This window comes from Rhinopithecus bieti, unplaced genomic scaffold (genome assembly GCF_001698545.2).
Source record: "Rhinopithecus bieti isolate Rb0 unplaced genomic scaffold, ASM169854v2 scaffold_43193, whole genome shotgun sequence".
Lineage (NCBI taxonomy): Eukaryota > Metazoa > Chordata > Mammalia > Primates > Cercopithecidae > Rhinopithecus > Rhinopithecus bieti.
Genome location: NW_016817840.1, coordinates 257,071 through 279,801, shown reverse-complemented (window position 1 = coordinate 279,801; position 22,731 = coordinate 257,071). Strand labels below are relative to the sequence as shown.

The 22,731-nt window shown below is 40.4% G+C and overlaps 1 protein-coding gene across 2 annotated transcripts in view; it reads left to right on the top strand.

Annotated features, from left to right (window-relative positions):
• The first annotated feature begins 19,953 nt into the window (after window positions 1-19,953).
• GPC4 (glypican 4) overlaps window positions 19,954-22,731 on the top strand; it is a 43,323-nt gene continuing 40,545 nt past the window's right edge. Inside the window, exon 1 of one of the 2 annotated variants that reach the window (XM_017856201.1) lies at window positions 19,954-20,113. In XM_017856201.1, coding sequence (XP_017711690.1) covers window positions 20,005-20,113 — 109 coding nt within the window. In that variant the 5' untranslated portion in view covers window positions 19,954-20,004. The remainder of the gene's footprint in view (window positions 20,114-22,731) is intronic. The other variant, XM_017856200.1, reaches the window with a different exon arrangement.

Sequence of the window (22,731 nt, the reverse complement as noted above, 5' to 3'; positions counted from 1 at the left end):
AACCACCACTGCTTTTTCTTCTGCCTTTTAACCACAATGAAGGTTCTCTTCTCTCTCCAGCCTCCACCCCCCACAAATATAGGTAATTATTCTGGGGCAACTATAAGTAAGTTTTCTCTTTCCCCTTTTAAAACAGTCTCCAGGCATCTTGAGGGTTGTTTACTTTCCGAACTCCCTCAGTAATGCCCTGCTTTTGTCATAGTTTCTTACTCTAATATAGCAAAAATTATATACGGGGGTTTGTACTTTTCCTCTCTCATCATGTTGTTAAATTTAATATTGCTGTGTGGTCACCATTACACATTTGCTTATTCACACTTACTTGGTGTCCTAAGTCCTATACACTACTCAAGACCAAGGGCACGTATCTCTTGGGACACCTGTTCTTTCTTCCCTTCCCCCCTCCATCCCCCATACTCCCATTCTAGAAACACTTGTTCAGGAAGTAATCATTTTTCATGTCTCCAAATCTTGGCTGTAGATGTTGGCAGGTAAGTATTATGCTGATGATTTTTTTTTCATTTATGTCTGTGAATCTTATGCACAAATGTAAGGGGATAATGGAGGGAAATCTATGGTACCAATCTAAAGCTGAGTAGAGGAAGACCTATTTGACAGAAATATTTAAGACATAAAGATAGTATAAGGGAGGTGATCTGGTGATAAACTGACAGACGCTCTAAGGTTGATATACTCTCATCAGCAACATAAAAAAAAATCAGCACTTAAATGCATCACAATGGTACAGAGAGCTGTCATTTCCATCTTTGTTCTCCCTTCCTTTGATGTGATAGGGAACAAACTCCCTTCATCTCAGGGTGGATTTTTTTTCTTTTATTTGACATACATTTATCCTTAGACAGTCTAAATTTCCAAAGCATCTGCCTTTATTTCATAGAGCAGAGAGTTCTTTCAACAAAATGATTGGCCATTAGGAAGAAATTGATCATTTGTCAGGATAGTGCAGCAGACATAGTGCATATTCTGGGCACACAATATTTTTTGTAAAGTCAGATGCATATCTACTCAAGCAAATAGTGTCTTGTTTTAATCTTTTGAATTTTGTTCATGAGTTAGGTATTCTAGGATGCAAGTGAATCATATTTATACGTAGAAACCTTTGGATATTGTTGCTAAGTTGATTCCCCAAAATATTTGGTCAGACTATGTGAAATTGCTGATATTTGACCTATTTGGCCTAAAATAATGGCACTCTCATAAGAATCAACCTTTAATATTTTGTTTTATTTAATCTCTCAAAGCTCATAACAGAACCATGTCAAAAGCTAAAGAAAAGATTCTGTAGCTCACAATCCTAGAGCAGTATTGCAGGCTGTAGCCTGAATTTTTATCAAGGGACTATTTTGTCTTTCTGCTAAATAAAGCTAAATTTCCATTTGATCTATAATTTTTAGAAAAACATATTTCCAAAGACTAAGAATAATAGTAATGATAGCAATAGCAACAATAAGAAAACAAACACTCCCCCATTGGTTAAACATAGCTGAACTCTGATACATAGAAAGGATCCCCTTTCTGAGAAATATATAGCAGCTTCTGATATCAGTGTTTATGATAATAGCTACTGTTGATTGAGGTATATTGTATAATTTTAATGCTTCCAACAAATCTCTGAGGTAGGTTTTGCTCTTGTCCTCATTTTACAGAAGATGAACTAGTCTCAGAGAAGTTAGGAGAGTGGCTCAAACTTGCACAGTTGGCAAGCAACAGAACTGAGCCTAAGCTGGGCATGGTGGCGTGGGCCTTTCATCCCAGCCACTGTGAGGTGGCTCCTGCTTGAGGCCGGGAGTTTCAGACTAGCCTGAGCAACACAGGGAGACCCTGTCTCTTAAAAAAACGAAAAAATAACCAGACGTGATGGTGCATACCTGTAGTCCTAACTGTTCAGGAGGCTGAGGTGGGAGGATCATTTGAACACAGGAGTTTGAGGGTACAGTGAGGTACGATGATGCCACTGCACTCCAGCGTGGGTGACAGAGACACCATCTCTAAAAAAAAATTTTTTTTTTTTTTTTTGAGACAAAGTCTTCCTCTGTCGCCTAGGCTGGAGTGCAGTGGTGCTATCTCGGTTCACTGTAACCTCCACCTCCCAGGCTCAAGCAATTCTCCTGCCTCAGCCTCCCAAGTAGCTGGGACTACAGGCATGCACCACTATGCCTGGCTAATTTTTGTACTTTTAGTAGAGACAGGGTTTTGCCATGTTGCCCAGGCTGGTCTCGAACTCCTGGCCTCAAGTGATCCACCTGCCTCGGCCTCCCAAAGTGCTGGGATTACAGGCATGACCCACTGCACTTGGCCCTAAAAATCATTTTTTTAATTAAGAAAGAACTTAGCCTAAACTTGGGCTTATTTACCTCTGAAGCTGTTATGCTTTCCATATAACATGATGCCTCCCTGCCTCAGAGACTCAGAAAAGAGAGTCCAGTCAAAACATTTATAGCTAATTTTCCACATTGTTCTGACATGTACACTATACAGTATGTAGTTAGATAGTAAATCATAGTCCAGACAAGCTTTTCTGTTCTCTTGAGTTTCCCACTTGTTGTGACTTTATCCATTTGCTTTTTACTGAACTGTTCTGATTGAGGATCCTTGGTGATGTGGAGTGTCTTAGTCCATTTGTGTTGCTATGAAGGAATACCTGAGACTGGGTAATTTATAAAGAAGAGAGATTTATTTGGCTCATGGTTCTGCAGGCTGTACAAGAAGCATATTGTCAGTATCTGCTTCTGGTGAGGGTGTCAGGAAGCCTCTACTCATGGTGGAAAGGGGAGGGGAGCAGGCATCACATGGTGAGAGAGGAGGTGCCAAGCTCTTTTTACCAACCAGTTCTCTCTTGGGAACTAAGAGTAAGAATTCACTGTTGGGTGTGGTGGCTCACACCTGTGATTCCAGCACTTTGGGAGGCTGAGGTGGGTGGATCACCTGAGGTCAGGAGTTCGAAACCAGCCTGGCCAACATGGTGAAACCCCGTCTCTACTAAAAATGCAAACATTAGTTGGGTGTAGTGGCAGGTGTCTGTAATCCCAGCTATTTGGGAGGCTGAGGCAGGAGAATCACTTGAACCCAGGAGGCGGAGGTTGCAGTGAGCTGAGATTACGCCACTGCACTCCAGTCTGGGTGACGGAGCAAGACTTCATCTGAAATAAAAAAAGAATTCACTGCTGCGAGATCCAAGCCATTCACTAAGGATCTGCCCACCACAATCCAAACATCTCCCACCAGGCCCCACCTTCAACATTGGGGATCAGATTTCAACATGAGACTTGAAGGGGCCGTACAAACCATATCTACACGATAGCACAGAATAACCTAAAACTCTTGGTTCTGGAAGTGCCCGACTGTTACACCATTTTTGCATCACTATAAAGACATACTGGAGGCTGGGTAATTTATAAAGAAAACAGGTTTAATTGGCTCATGGTTCTGCAGTTTGTACAAGCATGACTCCAGCATTTGCTTCTAATGAGGCCTCAGGGAGCTCCCAATCATGGTGGAAGGGAAAGGAGGAGCCAGCATGTCATATGGTGATAGTGGGATCAAGGGAGAAAGAGTGGGGAGGTGCCATACTCTCTTAACCAACCGGGTCTCATGGGAACTCAGAGCAAGAACTCACTTTTCTCCCAGGGACTCGTGGTAAGCCATTCATGAGGGACCCAACCACATGACCCAGTCACCTCACACTAGGACCCACCTCCAACATTGGGAGTCACTTTTCAACATGCAATTTGGATGGTGCACACATCCAAAACATTATCATTGACCCTTCTTGTTCTAAGTTGCTACTTACTGCTACTTACTGGTGGAATAAAAGGAAGTTTGGGTTCTGTATGTGATCCCAAGGCTACCAAATGTGTCAGTGCCATTAGAAGAGTTTTAAACCAATAAGCAAAATGCATCATGACTATTTCTTGATATAGGCTCATTTTGTAATAGTCCCTGATGTAATTTGTGTTATGTTTGTAGCCACAAATCATGGAGCTATGAAAGTTCATCTCATAATAACGAAACAATGCTTTTTTTATAAGAGTATATATTCTATTTGCCCATACCCACCAAGTCATTCGGCCAAATGGAAGCTCAGACTTGGTGCCACTGAGCACCTTTTCTATGTATATTTATGAAACTTGAGATTGAACTATTTTCTTTTCAAGCTCATGCAGTTCTAGTATAGTCATTCTGTATGACTGAACTTAACTCTAGTCAAGTAAATTTGGGTTAGGCTAGTTGGTCTTTGTACTGGTCTGTGTTAATTGTCATATATAAAAAATATTAATAGAAACACTCATGGGCAAAACATAAGCATGTTTTCTGGATAGCCTGGTGGAACTCATTTTATTTAGGCAGTTTATTTGCAAAAATTAGGTCTTATAATGCTGGACGTTTAGTTTGGCTTCAGCCTTTGAAAGGCCGTTCTTCCCCACATTGAAACTGATTTCAGAATATGATTTAATGTATGTGCTACTGTAGCACTGCATACAATTTAGGATTATGCTGTCTTGACTCAGAGTTAAAACATAAGAGTAGTTAGATTAAAAAAATCAAACATGACCTTGCACGGTTTATGATCCAATGAAAGATAAAGAGAACAAAGTGGGCTGTTCTCTGTTCTTTCGTACTTCTAGTTACTGATACTTTTTAAAGTACACTACAGTGTTTACTATTTCAAACCGATAAGCATAGCACTGCCGCCAAGTATTATCTTTAAAACAAGACCGACATTTAATTCAGTTGTCATTTGTTCTTATCCTTGAAGGCAGTTTAAAAAACAGTTGCCTCTCATTGGTTACTGTGGGATCAGGAAAACTAGGAGCTTATGTAAATATGTGTGTATCTGAAAGGAGAAGGTTACTTTATTTTTTATTTTCCTTTGAAGTACCTTTAAGTGTACTCTTAAAATATATCCTGAACTGCATACCATTATGTGTTTTCCACATAAGATGAAACATCCTCAAGGAGAGGGGACAAAAACAAGTATATTAAAGTGACTTACTCTTTTCTGGCAGAAGGTCCTGGTACAAAATTAGGTCCTTCAATTTTCCAAATGAGGTTGTATTTATTGCCCTTCTTTTCTAAGAAAGGCTATTTTAATAATTTTTGCTATCACATCAAAGACTTTTCATGATAATTATAGTCAGTAATTGCAGTAGTAATGCTGCGTGCCATCTGCAGGCTCTGTGTAATGGAAACTAGGGAGAAAAACGTGTCCCTGTGCTTGATGGGAGTTACCATAGAACGAAAGGCCCTGGTGCCAGATCACCACTTGCATCAATTGTAGGTGACTCTCCCACTCCTGGGCCCTTGGTCATATATACTGTCTTTTTTTCTCCCTCCCTCCTTTGGCCTATTTCTTTCCATTTGTTTCTCTCTCACTCCTACAGGCCTCTAATGTGCAGGAGTAAGAGAGAAAGAACTTCCCCATGCCCCATGTTTGTTGCTTATCCTAAAGTAGCTGACAGGCCACATTCTAGGAGTAGAGGAGTAATTGGAACTTCTTTGGGATCAAATGTTTGACCAAATCAATTGGTTTATGAGTGAGCAGTTGGCCCATTACCAAAAAGAGTTAGGGAGGGCAAGCTAGACATTGAAATAACGGAATGAGCACCCACTCACCCAGTTGCACCAGGTCAGAGAAAGCTGTCTGATACTTTGAATTTGTGAGCATCGGGTCTCAAGCTTGCCTGTGGGCCAGATTTCTGAAGTGCTGGTGTCTCTCTTAGCTCCTGTGACAGGCATTACATTGTATAGTGACTCCAACATCAGCCCCATGGAAGGAACCCTAAGTTCTTAGAGGCTCAAATTAGAGTGGCTCCTATCCTTTCATTCATACCCAAAGCAAAAATGGTAACAGGCAGCCGTTTCATTTTTGGTTAGTTCTTCAGTAAAGAAGGCCAGGACACTTGCAATGCACTTTCTGGAGCATTCATATCTATTTCTTTGGCCCAGTGGTGCCTAAGAGGGCCCTGGTATGGTTAGGGTTATCTGAAGATGGCTAGGAATTGAACAGGCCTGACTTGAATGTGTAGTAAATGACTGGTTTCTCTCTTTTCTGTGTCACTTGCTGACAAAGAGGCAATAACTTTTCCATCTTCTTCTCTAAGGGAGTATATTTTTTTATGTCATGAATAAGTAGACACATTAATACTTTAATATAGCACCTAAGATCTGGCTTTATTTTTCCTTCCCTGTGGTACTTAAGAAACCAGAGGAAAATGGTGGGTGGCTGGATGGCAGCCCAGCTGAAGAATTGGCTAATGAATACCTTGCCTTTGATTTCAGGCACCTTTTTATCAGTGTTTTACAGAGCCCAGAAAAAAACAGGGATTATTCCTGGTGTGTGCTGGAGAGGCACTGGGTGGTATCTCAAGTTGTTCACTGTTGAGTATATATCAGTCACTTGAGGGCATAGAAGCTCTCCTCTGGTGAGACCTCTGCTACAAAAATTGAATGGAGCTATGCCAATAATTTATTGACTATCCAAATATAAGTTTAGGGAAGCTTGTTATCAAGTGACCAGGTTAGGGCCTTTAAAAATCAAAGCACTGACGTTGTCTGAGTTTTTTGTTTGTTTGTTTTTGTTTTTTTTTAAAGAAGATTTGAATGTTTAGTGATTTCTGATTTGTCAAGCCAAGGAAATGAAACAGCATGTGTGTGGGAAGTCTTTGTTCTGCCGATTTTGCTTTGTTGACCAAGAAAGGCAGCAGAACTAGGTCCCCAAGGAGTTTGTTTATTCACCCTTACCTTGTCAGATTTTGCTCTGAGTCCGAGATAATGCCTTCAGTAGTTTTGGTTGTCTCAAAAAATGGCTATAGTATATATGGCAATGTATAGGTTATATCTGAGTGTGCGACTCTCTCCTACTTTGTCCAAAGGCACCCCTATGGCACATCAGTTGAAGTCCCAAAGTGAGAAGAAACATAGGTTGAGTTGATTTGCCTGATTTAGCATCATCTCTCCTCCTGTCTTTTGGACTTGAGTTGTTCCAAGATAAGATTAGAGGACCTCAGAGATCTTGTGGTGGGGAGGGAGTTGGAGGAATTAACATTATAGAGTAAGAAGGAGAGAGAAAAAGCCTAGAGAACAACAATAAAATCCATGTCTGTTCATCTTGTAATTTTCAAGAGGGCGGAGACCAAACCTTTTGTATTTTCTGCACTGATGGATGGCATCTGGCACATAAGAGGCACTTGATAAATACTGCATTAAGGACCAACAATGTTTTTGTGTTGCCAAATCAGGTCAAAGGTTAGTTTGGGAGAAGTGAATCAAATCTTTGACTTCTTCGACTTGGGGAAAATGTTAGGGCAGAGTTCCATTCCCAGATAATCTCTTGCAGTGGTCTACTTGAAGTAACGAGTTCACAAAGTGGTAAATATACTGGATTTTCTAATCCTACTGAATAAATCAAATGTGGTTATTTAACAGGTTTGATTCTAAAGGAAAGGTTCTGAAAGGTGAGATTGGAGAATCAAATGGTGTTAAGAAGCCACTAGGATAAGTCCCAGTCAGACCTGGGGTGCCTCACTAATAAAGTCAAGCTGGTAGAGTCTATAATAAAGGCTGAGGACGCTGAAAACTTGAGCAAACTCAGTCTTCCAGGAAAGGCAACTTCGTTAAATAAGGGGAATCTGTGCTTTGCTAGTGACCTTGTGTTTCTTAAGTGGCTAATGCATATGTAGAGAAAGGGAAACCAGTGCATGTGATCTATTTAGGTTTTCAAAAAGCTTTTCTTGGTGGTGGAGGGGGGGTGCGGTGGCCGGTGGGGGGCTAGGGGTTCACACCAAGCCAAGGAAACTCAAAATAACTGGCACACCATGGAATTGTGGGACTGTTTCGTCAAATATTATGATTGACTTTGAGGCAGGAAACAAAGGATAAGGGATAAACGCAGGTAATTCTCTGGATAGCAACATCAACAGTGGCATTCACTCCAAAATTAGGACTGAGACAAGTTTTACTTAAAGCTCCAGGAACTGACCTAGAAAAGGAAGTACGCATTGAAATCTTTACATTTGTCAACAAAACTTTTCTAAATAACAAAGAGCCTATTAAATGGTAGTAAATTGTAGGGCATGTGCCCCAGGTGCTAGGGCATTAGATAATGGGGAGAAGGAGTTTTGTTTTGCTTTTACTGAAAATGGCATGCTTCATATTGCATAACATGCTGCTTGAAGACTTTTCGTGGCCAGTTGGGAGGGTTGGGGAAACTCAGCCTTGCAAAACGATGGGGAGTATGAGGAGGGCTCTGCCCCTCCCTCATCTGCCCATTCCAAGGTTCAGAACAATTTTTCTCTCATGTTATAAAATTCACCCCTGGTCAACTGTGGCTCATGTCCACATCCATGGGAACTGGGACTTATTAAGAGTCCTTCAGTGCAGATCTGTATTAGAGTAAGCTGTAACTTAACTATGACCTTTAACAAGAATTTTGTGGAAGTGGGTTTTAAAGGATGTAATTAAGCACAAACATTAAAAATGTAAATCTTACTTTCCTCTGCGCCATTTTATTGATGCCTAGCTAGAATTTTGAGTAATGGTTTGTATGGATTACTGTTTTTTGTTGTTGTTGTGTATTTTTGTTTTGTTTTCAGAATGAAACATTCCCCCCTCCCCCACCCCAAGGCTTGAGTGCAGTGGCATGATCATGGTTCACTACAGCCTCAGCCTCCTGGGCTCAGGTGATTCTCCCACCTCAGCCTCCCTGACTAGCTGGGATTACAGGTGTGTGGCACCATTCCCGGCTAATTTTTAAATTTTTTGTAGAGACAGGGTCTCACTATGTTGCCCATGCTGATCTTGAAATCATAGGCTGAAGCAATCCTCCCACTTTGACCTCCCAAAATGGTAGGATTATAGGCATGAGCCACTGTGCCCGTCCCAGAATCATTTTTCTTTATGTGAGGAAGTGGACTTTGCCATTGGTAGGTTTACATAAAGGCTTTCTAGATAGCCATTTGGAGAAATATCTTTTGGAGAATTCATGATGAATGAAAATGTTATTCTTCTGGTGTATTTTTTCTAGACAGTAAATTTACTGAAAACCTCTTATCATGCTGTATTTTGAAGGGAGAAATTTTGGGTATACTGTGAAAAGGAGGGTTAAGAGAAGGTAAAGACAGCTTTTACCTTCCCTTTTGTTTAAGCTGAAAGCAATTACTAAGAAAGATAAAATAATTTGATGTTAAAAATTGTCATGACTCAGCCAAGTGCAGTGGCTCATGCCTGTAATCTCAGCACTTTGGGAGGCTAAGGGGGAGGATCGCATGAGCTCAGGAGTTCGAGACCAGCCTGGGCGACGTAGTGAAATCCCATCTCTACAAAAAATACAAAAATTAACGAGGTGTGGTGGCACACGCCTGTAATCCCAGCTACTCAGGAGGCTGAGGTGGGAAGATCACTTGAACCCAGGAGGTCGAGACTGCAGTGAGCTATGCTCACGCCACTGCGCTCCATCCTGGGTGACAGAGCAAAGACGCTGTGTCTCAACAACAACAACAAATTGTCATGACTCACACAATCCATGAAATGTATGTAAAAAGGCAGGCTTTAATCATTCATTTAGAACAATCAGAGAAATGTCTGATATCTCTGAGCCTCCCCACCCACCAACTGTATTTTCTTCTATACTTGCAGCAAATTCAGCTGTTGACCATTTCGGATATTCCTGTGAATCCTAAATGGCTGTGGCAGGCTATCTGAGAATGAGATTCCCAGGATCTTCTTTAGAGATTATTTGGAAATAATAAGGAAAATTACCTGCTGTTGGAAGTCAGTGTTGAGTCAGCCCCTGGGGGAGGAGGAAAGGGGTGTCTCTGATGTCTTCCTGAGGATACCTTCCTCCTTTTGCTTTCTCCGAGGTCTTCTGTGATGGTGTGCAGGAGACTGCCCACTGGGGCAGTCACTGGAGATGCAAAGAAAGGGCAAAGTGCTGGCGGCTAGCCCTCTTCTACTCTGGGAATCACCATGACCTTCCAAGCCAGGTCTGATCAGCTGTCTCAGAGATGGCCCTGCCAAGGCCTTGGTCTGCCAGCGATTATGATGCGTGGCTTGGGGGTACAGGTTCCAGAGGGAAAATAAAATCCTCACCCATGGCGTTTTCTGTCTAGACTGCTTTTTATTCGTAACTGAATGTATCACTGGGGCTCTAACAGACGTGATCAACCCTGGGAATCTCAGTATCTGTACTGTCTCTCATCTCACTCTCTGTAAAAAGAAAACCTCAGAGTTGGAGGAGTGGGAGTATGAGAAAAATTCACCAGTAAAGCAAGAAGGACTTTGAGGAGAGTTGTGGAAATCTTAATTTCATAGGCGCTATGTAACAAACACCCTCAAAGTCTGTGTGTTTGTTTTTCTCTTAAAGAGCTTGAAACTCACATGTGACGCCTTTAAATCACTTGAATGAGTATGAAATCCATAGAGGCATTTGGAATCATTTATCCCTAGGCCTTCTGTTAAATTATGAGCCTAGTGAAAATCATAATTGCTACTTAAGAGAAATTCTCTAACGATGCTACCAAGATATGTGCACCTGAATTATTGACAGAAAAGATCTCCTTTGTTAGTTGCAAAACAAGTAAGAGAGCTCCATCTTTTCCTGTCTGCTCCTTGCTATCCCGCAAGGGTCCCCAGCACACTTCGTGAGCCTTTTATTAGCACTGCTTAGAAAGCATTTACAGGAGCCTCAGAATTTTTGGAGAGTTTTGGGTTAATCACTAGTAGTATTACTATTCCTTTTGAGTCCTGGAGGTAGTGGTTGTAAATGTGCAAAATAGATGCAGTCGCTCTAGCTGCTCAGAAGTGATGGCAACACAAGGTCAAAGTGTGCATTTCAGGCCATTCACTCAGTTTGGTTTGGTGTGCCTTACTTAATAAACCTTTGGTACAGTTAAAATGGGGATCTAAGATTATCAGAATTGGTTCTTAATTTGTCACATTGGTTCACAATTTGCTTATCATTTAAAAAGCAATAAGAAGCCTTGATTGATTTCTATCTGGAGTGCAGTTTAAAGCTGTTATAAGCTCATTGAAATGAAATGTAGAGTTTTAAAGTAGCAACCCTAACTCTTCCAACTACCCTTACATAAAGTTATTCTTACAAAAATATAATAAAACTGATTATTGAACTGTATGTGTTTCTGACTGGCCTTCTGTATCCTACCTTGCAGGATTAGTGGACCTAGAAATAATTGGCAGTCTTAAGCCCTCCAGAGCTATATTTTGGCAAGGTTTTGCAAAATGCTAACTGGCTGCATTTCTCCTACTGATTGGTAGGTGATCTCAAATCATACATCTGCATAATGACTGTAATTTACGTGCTTTGTTATTAAGGTCAGATGACTCCAGGCTTTGGATGCACATAGCACATTTTATGCAGTAATTTCATTCCTTTTTGGAAGGAGGGAGGATGGATTAATGTACACGTCCCTCCACCTCCCTAGAGTTATTAAAAACCTTTAGAGATTTTCTTTCTTTGTTCCCATGAAGCAGAGCATTGTATGTTCCTCATGGGGTTCTTAGATAGCTTAGAGGGGCTGGAGTTATATAGCAACCTGCATTTTAGTTCGCTTTGTGGCTACATGAATTTAGATCTAAGAAATGAACAGAAACTGTTTTGGTAATGCTTTAGACCAACAGCAAGGAATTATTTTACTTTTAGAACAATAAAAATTAGAAAAAGTAAAGTAGCAATTGAGGGATTAGGAAAATTGCTCCAGCAAATAATAGCTTAATACAGCTCCCCAATATTAGAATTACATCAAGTATTTATATTTTTGAAAGCGTGATGAAAGTTTTTCCCTGCTGGCCACATGTATTTATGCTTTTAATTTGAAAGCCAAGACTCGCTTTTCTTTTAGATTTACAGAAGTTGGGAAGATAGCACATAGACTTTCCTATATCTCACCCCCAGTATCCCGTTATTAACATCTTACATTAGGGTGGTATGTTTCTCATGATTGATGAACCAATATTGATGTAAAATTATTAACTAAAGTCCACACTTAATTCTGATTTCCTGAGCTTTTTGGTAACTGTCTTATTGGGATATAGTTAATGTAACAAATAATTCACCTATTTGAAGTGTACAGTGACTTTAAATCTACAAGGTTGTACCTCCATCACCAAAATCAATTTTCATCACCCCAAGAGAAACCCCGCACCTTTTAGCTGGCATCCTCACTTTCATCCTTTCCCCTCTCCCCCAGCCCTGGGCAACCAAGAATCTACATTCTATCTCTAGATTTGCTTATGCTGGACATTTTATGTGAATGTGGATTTTTTTCACTTAGCAGTGTTTTTGAGATTCATCCATGTTGTAACATGTGTCTGAATTTCCTTCCTTCTAATGGCTGAGTAATATTCTATTATACAGATACAGTAGACCACATTTTGTTTATCCATTCATTTGCTGATGGAAATTTGGCTATTATGAATAATGCTGCTATGAACATTTGGATACAACTTTTTGTTTGATTTCCTTAGTTCACCCCGCCCCCACCAGTGTCCTTATTCTGTTCCAGGATCCCATCCAGGATGTCACATTATATTTCCTCATCATGTCTCCTTAAGCTCCTGTGGCTTTGCTTTTGATGGCCGTTTGAATTCCTTGGTTGATGGCTTGGTCGCCATCAGTTCACCATCACATATGCATGCCGTTCAACTCCTTGATGTGCCCTATTTCCACATCTTTCTGTACTTGCTAGAAGAGGAAAGTGTGTTAAAAGAAAAACTTTGGACATGAGGCAGGAGAATAGAATCTGGAGGCAGAGAACCTGAGGCTAATTCATGCTGACTTCCAAGAACTAAACTGAAAGGAAAACCCCAACTTTCCACGCTTAAGTGACAAAAGGACCAGAGGCTACTTCCTTTGCAACACCACACCCTACCTTCCCCCTTTTTCTGTGTGGCAGAAGGAAAACTGAAAGTACCTCTGATTGGGCCGGGCGCAGTGACTCACACCTGTAATCCCAGCACTTTGGGAGGCCTAGGCAGGTGGATCACGAGGTCAGGAGATTGAAACCATGGTGAAACCCCGTCCCTACTAAAAATACAAAAAATTAGCTGGGCGCGGCGGTGGGCGCCTGTAGTCCCAGCTCAGGAGGCTGAAGCAGGAGAATGGCGTGAACCCGGGAGGCAGAGCTTGCAGTGAGCCGAGATTGCGCCCCTGCACTCCAGCCTGGGCGACAACAACACTAATAATAAAATAATAAAAATAAAAAATAAAAAAAAATAAATAATAAAATAAAATAAAAATAAAAAAAAAATAAAGTACCTCTTGATTGGTTGCTTTCCTAATCAGACATTTGCATAGGAGTGTAACTTTGTAACTTCATTTTAGCCTCAGACTGATTGCAGGCCACTACTTCATTTGCATGAGGTAAACACCAAGTGGCCAATCGAAACCTCTAGGGGGTGTTTGAACCCCAGAAGATTCTGTAACCGGGGCCCATGAGCCACTGCTTGGGTAGCTCACACCCTGTGGAGAATACTTTAATTTTCTATAAATCTCTTATTTTGTTGCTTCATTCTTTCCTTGCTTTGCTGTGCATTTTGTCCAATTCTTTGTTCAAAACACCAAGAACCTGGACAACTTGCAGTCAAGACCCTCTACTGGTAACAGACAAATTAATTTTAACAGAATTTAACTGAGCAAAGAATGATTTGCAAATTGATCACCCCTCCCGACAACCAGAATATGTTCAGAGGGATTCCAGTACTGCCATGTAGTCGGAGAGGATTTATGGACAGAAAAGGGAAAGTGACTTACAGAAAACAGAAGTGAGGTACAGAAACAGCTGAGTTGGTTACAGCTCAGTGATTTCCTTATTTGAACATGGTTTGAACCGTTGGCCACCTGTGATTGGTGCAAGAGTAGGTTACAGTCTGTTTACACACTCAGTTTAGGTTACAGTTCACTATGTATGGAGAAACCTTTAGACCAAACTTTAAATATGTAAGGAGGCACTTTAGGCTGAACTGAATTTAACAAGGTGCTGCTTTTCTGGCCCCTCTCCCTCACCTAGTACAAGTTGTCAGAAATTGTTCTTCACACAAAACTTCAGTAACTTAGCATAAGATATGCTCATTTCTTTCTTTGTTTTGCAGTTGTACTGTTTTACATTTACATAATACCTCCTTGTTTTCAAAGGGCTTTTTTCGTTTTAAGGTTCCAGTGGGTAACTGACTTTCCCAAGAGTCTTTACCAAAAGCTTCCAATCATGTAGAGCTGGGCTTCAAATCCATATTCCTGACTTCTAGCTCAAACTTCTTTTTTTTTTTTATGAGGCAGAGTCTCGCTCTGTCACCCATGCTGGAGTGCAGTGACGCGATCTCGATCTCGTCTCACTGCAAGCTCCGCCTCCCGGGTTCACGCCATTCTCCTGCCTCAGCCTCCTGAGTAGCTGGGACTACAGGCACCCGGCTAATCTTTTTGTATTTTTAGTAGAGACGGGGTTTCATCCTGTTAGCCAGGATGGTCTCAATCTCCTGACCTTGTGATCTGCCCACCTCGGCCTCCCAAAGTGCTGGGATTACAGGTGTGAGCCACCGTGCCCGGCTAGATCTAACTTCTTATCCCTAGACTGCTGCTATCTCTGCAGAATAAAAGATCCAAGTAGTTTTAAATATTTGGAACCTTTTAAATTCACTCCTTAAAAAATCCTTGTAAAAAGCTAAGTTTTCTTCATAACTCAAGTGAGGCACTCTTCAAGAAAGGCCAATGCAAAATCATAGTCTCTTATGTTTGCAATTTACATAGTGCTTTCCAGTCTGTTCTTCTCAAATGTTCCTCACTACGGTCCTTACCCTTAGGGAACAGTTTGTCTCTCTTATTTACCAAAGGCATTTGGTTGCATTATTGGTAAAATCAGTCCGAGTACCAAGAGTGTCTACCTTAAAAATCCCACTGGTGCAGGCAAAGCCTGGGTTCTCTCCCAGTGTCTTGCAATATTTTCTGGCTCTGTTTTCTCCATTTAGGACACTGGGGGAATAAACACTAGAGATTTACTTTATTTCCTGCAGGTACAGAAAGAAAGCTGACCCCTCAGTGGTAACTACCAGTATTCCTCTATTACTGCCCCAGCTCCCAAAAAAGTGTGAGAATTGGAGAGACACTTTCTTGGCATCTAGTTGGATTTCTAAATGTATTTTCTGAGAGACATATAGAAAATGCTTGTAAGACATAGTTGAAAATAGTCAAGTTAGTAGTAAATAAACTGAGGGCTAGCCTGAGAACCTATCTACCATTTATAACATTTTCTATGGGAAGCTGAGTTATGAGCAACTGAAAATAAACGAACATGAGCTGCATCCCATTTGTACATCAGAGCCAGCCTTTGGTGAGAGGAATAAATGAGATAAAATGAGAAAGCACAGTTTCACAGATTGTTTGCCTCAGAGCGCTGTTAAATGATGGAATAGATTCCTCATATTCAATGCCTACTTCTTTAACCATTGATTTGAAGTGCTTCAAAAAAAGAACCAATACATACTCAGCAGGATTGAGAGTAATTTATTGTGATTGTCTTTGTTCAGCTTTGAAAACTACGGCATTGATATTAAGACTAAAGAGAAATTACATAGAGCTGGTGTGATTGAAAAAAGTTTGGCTCTTTCGAGTGATTTTTTTGTTTTTAATGCCAGAGAGTTAAGCTTTAAAAGCACGCTTCATTGAATCCCATCCAAGCCTCCTAGGACAGGGCTGGGGGACATTTTTTCTATTGAGGGCCACTGACCCACAAAGAAAAAAACTAATCAAGGGCCATGTACAAAAGCAACTTAATTTAGGTGCTTCCTTAGAAAATCATAAAGCATTGAATTCACCTGCTTTTTAAATTAAGAACAAGGAATTCTCAACAAGTACAACAAATAAAAAAACCCTTCAGTTTCATATTATGCACCATTTAAGAGGTGGGGTGGGGTCAGAGAGAACTACATGGGTAGAGTGAAAAGAGAGTGGAAAGCAGACAGGAGAGTCTTGAGGGACTAGAAGCGATACATGAAGAAGAAACTATATGTCAAGAGTCATGGAAGCAGGAGATTGAATTAGGGAAATATGGGAGAGAAATGCCAGTTGTAGATCATAATCTACTATTCACTAAGGTAGTAGACTAATGGTCAACTGCTATAACCAGCTGTTCCACAGCTGGAATTCAGAAGCCTTTCTAGCAACAATTCTTAAGGAAGGGTCAGAATCACCTAGAGCCCTTGTTAAAAAGTACAAGTGTCCAATGCTACCCCCACAGTGGCTGTCTACCTGTCCCATCTTTATTCTGTTGTCCTCGTGTTCAGCTCTCTCAGCCTAAAGGAAAATTTGTGGCATCTTTCTTCAATGAGAAGAATATAAGATCACCGGGCTTAGAAAGGACAATCTCCAGAAAGGAAAGGGATTTTCCTGCAGACACAGCATTTTTTAGAAGCAGTCTCAAATAGACAGGAATGCCTTTCAAATAATATGCAGCCCTGCTTTGTAGAATAACATTTGGGTGCTTAAAGTGAAATATTCAGTTAAACAACAAACTTGAATTACTTGCTCGGAGGTCTTCAGATTTTTTACGAATTATGGGCTATATTTCATTCTTAAATGTACCCAGCTTGTCCTCCTTTTCCTCCTGTGGTTCTCTTAGCACTCTAGTTATGGCATAAATCCAGTAGGGCCCAAGTATGTCCTTGGGGGTTCACAAACAGAGCAGCGTTTATTCAAAGTCTGTCTGGACTACGTGTGTCACAGGGCTTTTGGCAAGATGCAACATTACATTTTCAAGTAATGCTTTTTAGAAATGCAGACAGGATAAGTGGTGCTTCAGGGCTATATGCGGGCCCAAGGTGCGACTTTGCACTGAGGGGCGATGATTTGCACAGAAACATTAGCAGTATCTACCCTGTTGTTGTCTCTTTTACTAAGGCAAGCCCTTTCCCTTAGGAAAAAATCTTCCGGAAAGACTCTCTGAGATGAAGTGCACTTTCTTTTTTTTCTTTTTAAAATTAGAGTATTGCGGGGGGCAGGCCGGTGGCTCATGCTTTGTAATCCCAGCACTTTAGGAGGGGCCGAGGTGGGGCAGGGGGGTTCACCTGAGTCAGGAGTTTGAGGACCAGCACTGGCCCACATGGTGACCAGTCTACTTCTAAAAATACAAAAATTAGCGGGCATGGTGGACATGCCTGTGATCCCAGTTCTTGGGGAGGCTGAGCACGAGAACCCCTTGAACCCAGGAGGGCGAGGTTGCAGTGGCTGAGATCATGACACTGTTACTCCAGCCCCTGGGCAGTGACTGAGATTCTGTTCCCAAAAAGAAGAAGAAAGAAAAAAGGCACCAAACAAAGGACATGGCCCAGTGTTCCAGTTCAGCAGTCTCAATAGGTTCTTGCTTGAAGGTCACTAGTGGGAATGGCATGGGTGGAGTGCGCTGCGGATCATCTGGGCCTTCATGTTGTGCCAGGTGTAAATGGTGAATCCCCACTCGGACCAGGTTACTAGGAAACTTTTTATTGCTGGCTACCCATTTTTTGAGGGTATATCCTTAAGTATAAATTTCCTGTGGGTAGTTTAAGCCTGTTCACTCTAGCCTTCTTCAACAGAGAAATTATAATTTCCTGCCTGATCTCTTGTATTTTCTTGCCTTTGAGGCTGTAGTGTGTGTCGTGCCGCATGTGTTTGTGCATGTACCATGTCATTGGGGCAGGGGGAAGGATGGGTATTTTCTATGACTTGAAACCTCTATTTTGATTAGGTCCAGTAAGTGACCCGTTATTATGTGTGCAACCTGTTGACTTGGTGGCCATGTTTATTTTCCACTCACACGTTATTTTGCCCCTTAAATTCGATGCATACCACAATGGAATCTTTGGAAGGTGTTGCGAACACGCTATCTATAATGATTTTGCTTATAACAATCTTTAAAATTGTATTTAAGTCTTTATTATGAAGTATTCTTTGACCGATCCTCTGTGGTTCTCATTTTCTGAGCAAGTCCAATTTCATTTTTCTAGAGGGGCTGTGAGTTAATATTTATTTTATTGTGTTAACGCTGTAATGGAGGGAACCTTACCTCACCCTGAACCAGAGACAGCTGAATTTTCTGTGTATAATTATGTGTCCAGTTACAAAGGCCCTTGTTGAACTTGTTAGGCCAGTGAAGAGGAGAGTTTTGTTTTTGGTTGTAACAAAGGTGTTTCCATAAAACCGAGCTGTAGCAACCCCTCTTCTGTCACTAACGAGATCTAAGATATTCTGCAGTCTCACAGCTCTAAACTTGATTACACAACCTTTTTTTTTTTTTTTTTTTTCCTTTTTTTACTGTTGGAATTATCTGTTGACCACGGTTTTCAGAAATGCCAAAAGAAACTTTTAGCAGTTTCTGGATGAGGAAGTTATTTGAAGATTGTTGCCCTTTCTGCCTTCCTTACATTGTCCTTTAATGCTGCATACTCCCCTTTTTTGGGGGCAGTAACATTCTCCTTACTTTTTAATTGCCAGGAAGGAAGAATGATCGGGAACATATATGATTATATAATTATTTGCATATGTGCAGTAGACAATCTAGTGTTAGTCAAATAAATTGCCAGCTCAATTTTATCTGAAATACCCTGCTACCCTAAAGCTGCTTTGGTATCTCTCTTAGGCGAAGCCCTATTTCTGTAAGTACACATGGCCAAGAAACAGCAATGACCAGCTCATGGACCATTTCATTTTCCATGATTAGTGTTGTTTGAATGATTAGCTTTTAATTCCCCATCACTTTGTTGATTGGGCACACTTACCATTGACAGGTTCATATGTCTTCAATATACTCATTCCTGAGTTCCTCAGATCACCTCTCTCTTCGGACCCATTTTGACTTACATAGAACACGGACAGCAATGGCAAAAGGAACAGTGAAAGTCAATCCTTGTAAACATGTATACAAAATTATACCACACCAATTAATATTGGAGAGACTGAAGTGATAGTAGCTAGTGGGGTTTATTTTTGAGTGGCATTGCATCTTGTGGTCATTATAAGGGAAGAGACATTGTCTCTTCAAAGCACAATTTTTGTTCTGTGACGGAGAACAAGGAGGGAACTCTGGGGCATATAGAAAAAAACCCTGCCTAAACCTCACCTTCACACTGCAAGCGAAATGCAGTTGGTATAAAGGAGGGAGATACTTCGTGGGTTGGGTTGCTGTGGAGTGATGTGTCTTTGACATTTCCCTTGACTCTTGGGGCTGCATCACTACATAAAGGCATTTATTGGAAGTTGTTGGTCTATACTGGGATGATGCTACCCTATACAGAATCATAGGGTAGATACAGTCTCTGACATCTGCACAGAATACATTGGATTTAAAAAAATCTTAAACTCAAGGATTGAGGATTACCATTACCCCTTTGTGATTTATCATAGGCTCAGATCATCCAGCATAAACTCCTATAGTTTCCTCTTTGCTGACAACCCTTGAAATGCACAAATCCCTTTGTTTCCCCACAGTGTAACTATTGCACGTGTATTTGCTCAGTTTTTGTCTGTTGTCACATATTTTATAAATCATTCGTCATTAAGGACAATCTCTCTTGGAGTGTAAACTCCCAAATCTGGAAAAACTGTGTCTCGTTTGCATGACTTCTGCAGTATTTAGCATAGAATATGAGAATCTCTGGGAATTTATAAAAGAGACTTTAGTTGACATGGAATACTATATTGTTTATTGACCACACCAATTTTCCTGTGGTTTAGCCATCTCTCTGATTGGAAAGTTATTTTGCTTTTTGGAGAGGGCTTTGTTTATTTTCTCAAAAGGGAATAAATATTTTTAGGCTTCCTGGAACTTGTTAGGTACACATGATGCCTGGGCCTTTGCAGGAACCTCACAGGTTGAAATGAACCTAAATCAAACCCTTCCCTCTTGGACTTGATGAATGATGATAGACATTGACTGTCCTACTTTTTATCTTGCAGGTGATCATTTGAAGATCTGTCCCCAGGGTTCTACCTGCTGCTCTCAAGAGATGGAGGAGAAGTACAGCCTGCAAAGTAAAGATGATTTCAAAAGTGTGGTCAGCGAACAGTGCAATCATTTGCAGGCTGTCTTTGCTTCACGTTACAAGAAGTTTGATGGTATGTTATTCAAGTCATATGTAAGAGCCGGCAGTTAAGTCTGTACTGTAGCTTTTTCACAGCTCCTCTGCTCCCTCAGTGCTTAAGTTTTCTCCCAAGATGTTGTCTTTGTTGGATACCAGAGACGAGTTAGCCCTGTAGCTTTATGGCTAGAACACTTCCGGATGCACTGGAATCTGTATGGTAGGCATTATGGAAATACGGTCACAAGGAGCCAAAAAATAGATTAGTTTAACTTAAATGCTTTCATTTATTTTCTTGGATGAACACAGAATAGTGTTGTTGACGCAAATCCCTTTTTTAAAAAAAAAAGACCTAATAAAAAGCAGGCATCTGAAAACTGTCTTAGTCAAAATAGAGAGAATTTACAGATGCTGGACTTCAAATTAAATTTCAAAATGGATCCCCAAAGACAACTAGAATTCCTAAAAGTTTTGCAGAACACAGACAGGATTAAAGTTCTTGAGTTTCCATGCAGCAGAGACCCAAAAGTAGCTATTTTACTATAGTCTTCATTAAGCTGGGCTCCATCCAGCCTCACATTAACTGAAGCTCTTGCATAGTCTTTTCATGTAAAAGCCACAACAGAACCCATTCTAATCACCTGTGCCAGACATGACTTCTCACAGGCATACTTTCTCTTAATATTGAAGAAATAACCAGTATGAGCCAATTGAGAGTGTACTTTGGTCCTATCTGAACAATGGTACAGATAACAGACTTTAAAAAATAGAATATGGAGTCCAAAATACCTCAGGATTCTTTTCCCTGGTGCTGTTCAGTCAGTTTGAAGATTGTTATGAAGTAGATTTAGTTTTAAGAGGAATGATTTCCTTTGTGCCTGTTTTAAAGGCCATTCTAATTACATAGTACCTTTGAAGCATGCTTTTCTTGACATTATGTGTGGTGAAGAAGTACAAGACAAATTTTCTAGATATGAAATGTCTTTGAGTATTTCTGCAAAGGGCTTGTTACCATGGTGAGAAAGTTAGACTAAATTAGATTTGATATAGCTGATAAGGCAGTCCTCAGTTAAAGAACAGGTTGTATTTCAAATGTTGGCTTTGAGATTTGTTATTTCAAACTTATAGCCAATTTAATAAGTGTTAGGTTCCCAGGTGAGACCACAAAAGCATATTTAATCTATAATGTAGTTGAACTAAAACACTGTCTATGTAGTATGCCATTGATCCTACCCATTTTTTCAAACACACTATGTGGAAAATTGTGTCTTAGTTCTATTACCTTTCCCTGGATGAATGGGAACAATTTATATATCTATATATCCTTCTTATTACCCATATCCCTGTACATATATGCTGTAGCTGTTAAGAATATTTAACAGTATGTTAATACCACGTGAAAATGGGTGTTACTGGCAAAATCTATCATTAGACCTCCCCTGTCTCTCCTGATCACTGAATTATTATTATTGAAAATAATGGTGTTTTCTTGACTATAGCATTTCTCATTCAAGATAATAACCTAAGTCTTTTATTTTACTTTGGGGAGAAAACTTAGATAATTAAATGATCATCTTTGAAAACTTAAGATGTTGATATTTAAAAATCACCACTTAGGGGCTTCATAATGGAATTTAGAAGGAAAAAAAAATCTGCTCTTTAGAAATGACTCTCCTGTTGGCAGCACAATGTAGTGGAGATAGAGTTGCTTCCAAATTCCAAGGCCTTCTACTCCAAACCACCTCATTTATTGTTAGACTTCTGTCTTCCTGGCAGGGAGCCCACAGTCATTGCCTATGGGCCTGCTGGTTTAGCTATTCTTTTCCCTTCTCGCTCCCCATGGTTTTATAGCACTACTATGATTCCAATGTGCAGGTTTTTTTTGTTTTGTTTTGCTTTGTTTTTTCTTCTTAAACCATACAGAGAAACTTTATCTGTAAGTGTTAACATGTGTTTTTTAAAAAGGATAGAAAAACAGTTTTTCTTGCTCTTCCCTACCAGGCTTCACATTCAATAAATGTGTTAACACTATGCCTTGATCAGTTTCAAAACTTTAATGATTATGAAACTCCAGTGTTTTTTTCTGACTTCAAATTAAAATATGACATAGGCTGGGCATGGTGGCTCATGCCTGTAATCCCAGCACTTTAGGAGGCCACGGTGGGCAGATTGCTTAAGCCCTGGAGTTCGAGAGCAGCCTGAGCAACATGGCGAAACCCTGTCTCTACTAAAAATATGAAACTTAGCCAGGAGTGGTGGTGTGCGCCTATGGTCCCAGCTATTTGGGAGATTGAGGTGAGAGGAACACTTGGGAGTTCAAGGCTGCAGTGAGCCAAGATCATGCCACTGCACTCCAGCCTAGGCAACAGAACAAGACCCTGTCTCAAAACAAATAAATGAAATAATATAACAAAATACAGCATAGACAATAAAGTTACGAAATATAGATACAAGTGTTTTTTAAATAGGTAGTAGCTGAAATGTATTTGATCTAGAGATCAGTATACTGGAATGCTGGAATACTGGAATGCCAGAATACTTTGCACATTTTCTCCATGTTAGGTTACAGAAACAATGAGATAATTTTATAAAAATCTTAGTTGACTGGTACCCAGCAAATCATAGTCCCCTTGTGGGTGCTGCATTGATTGACTA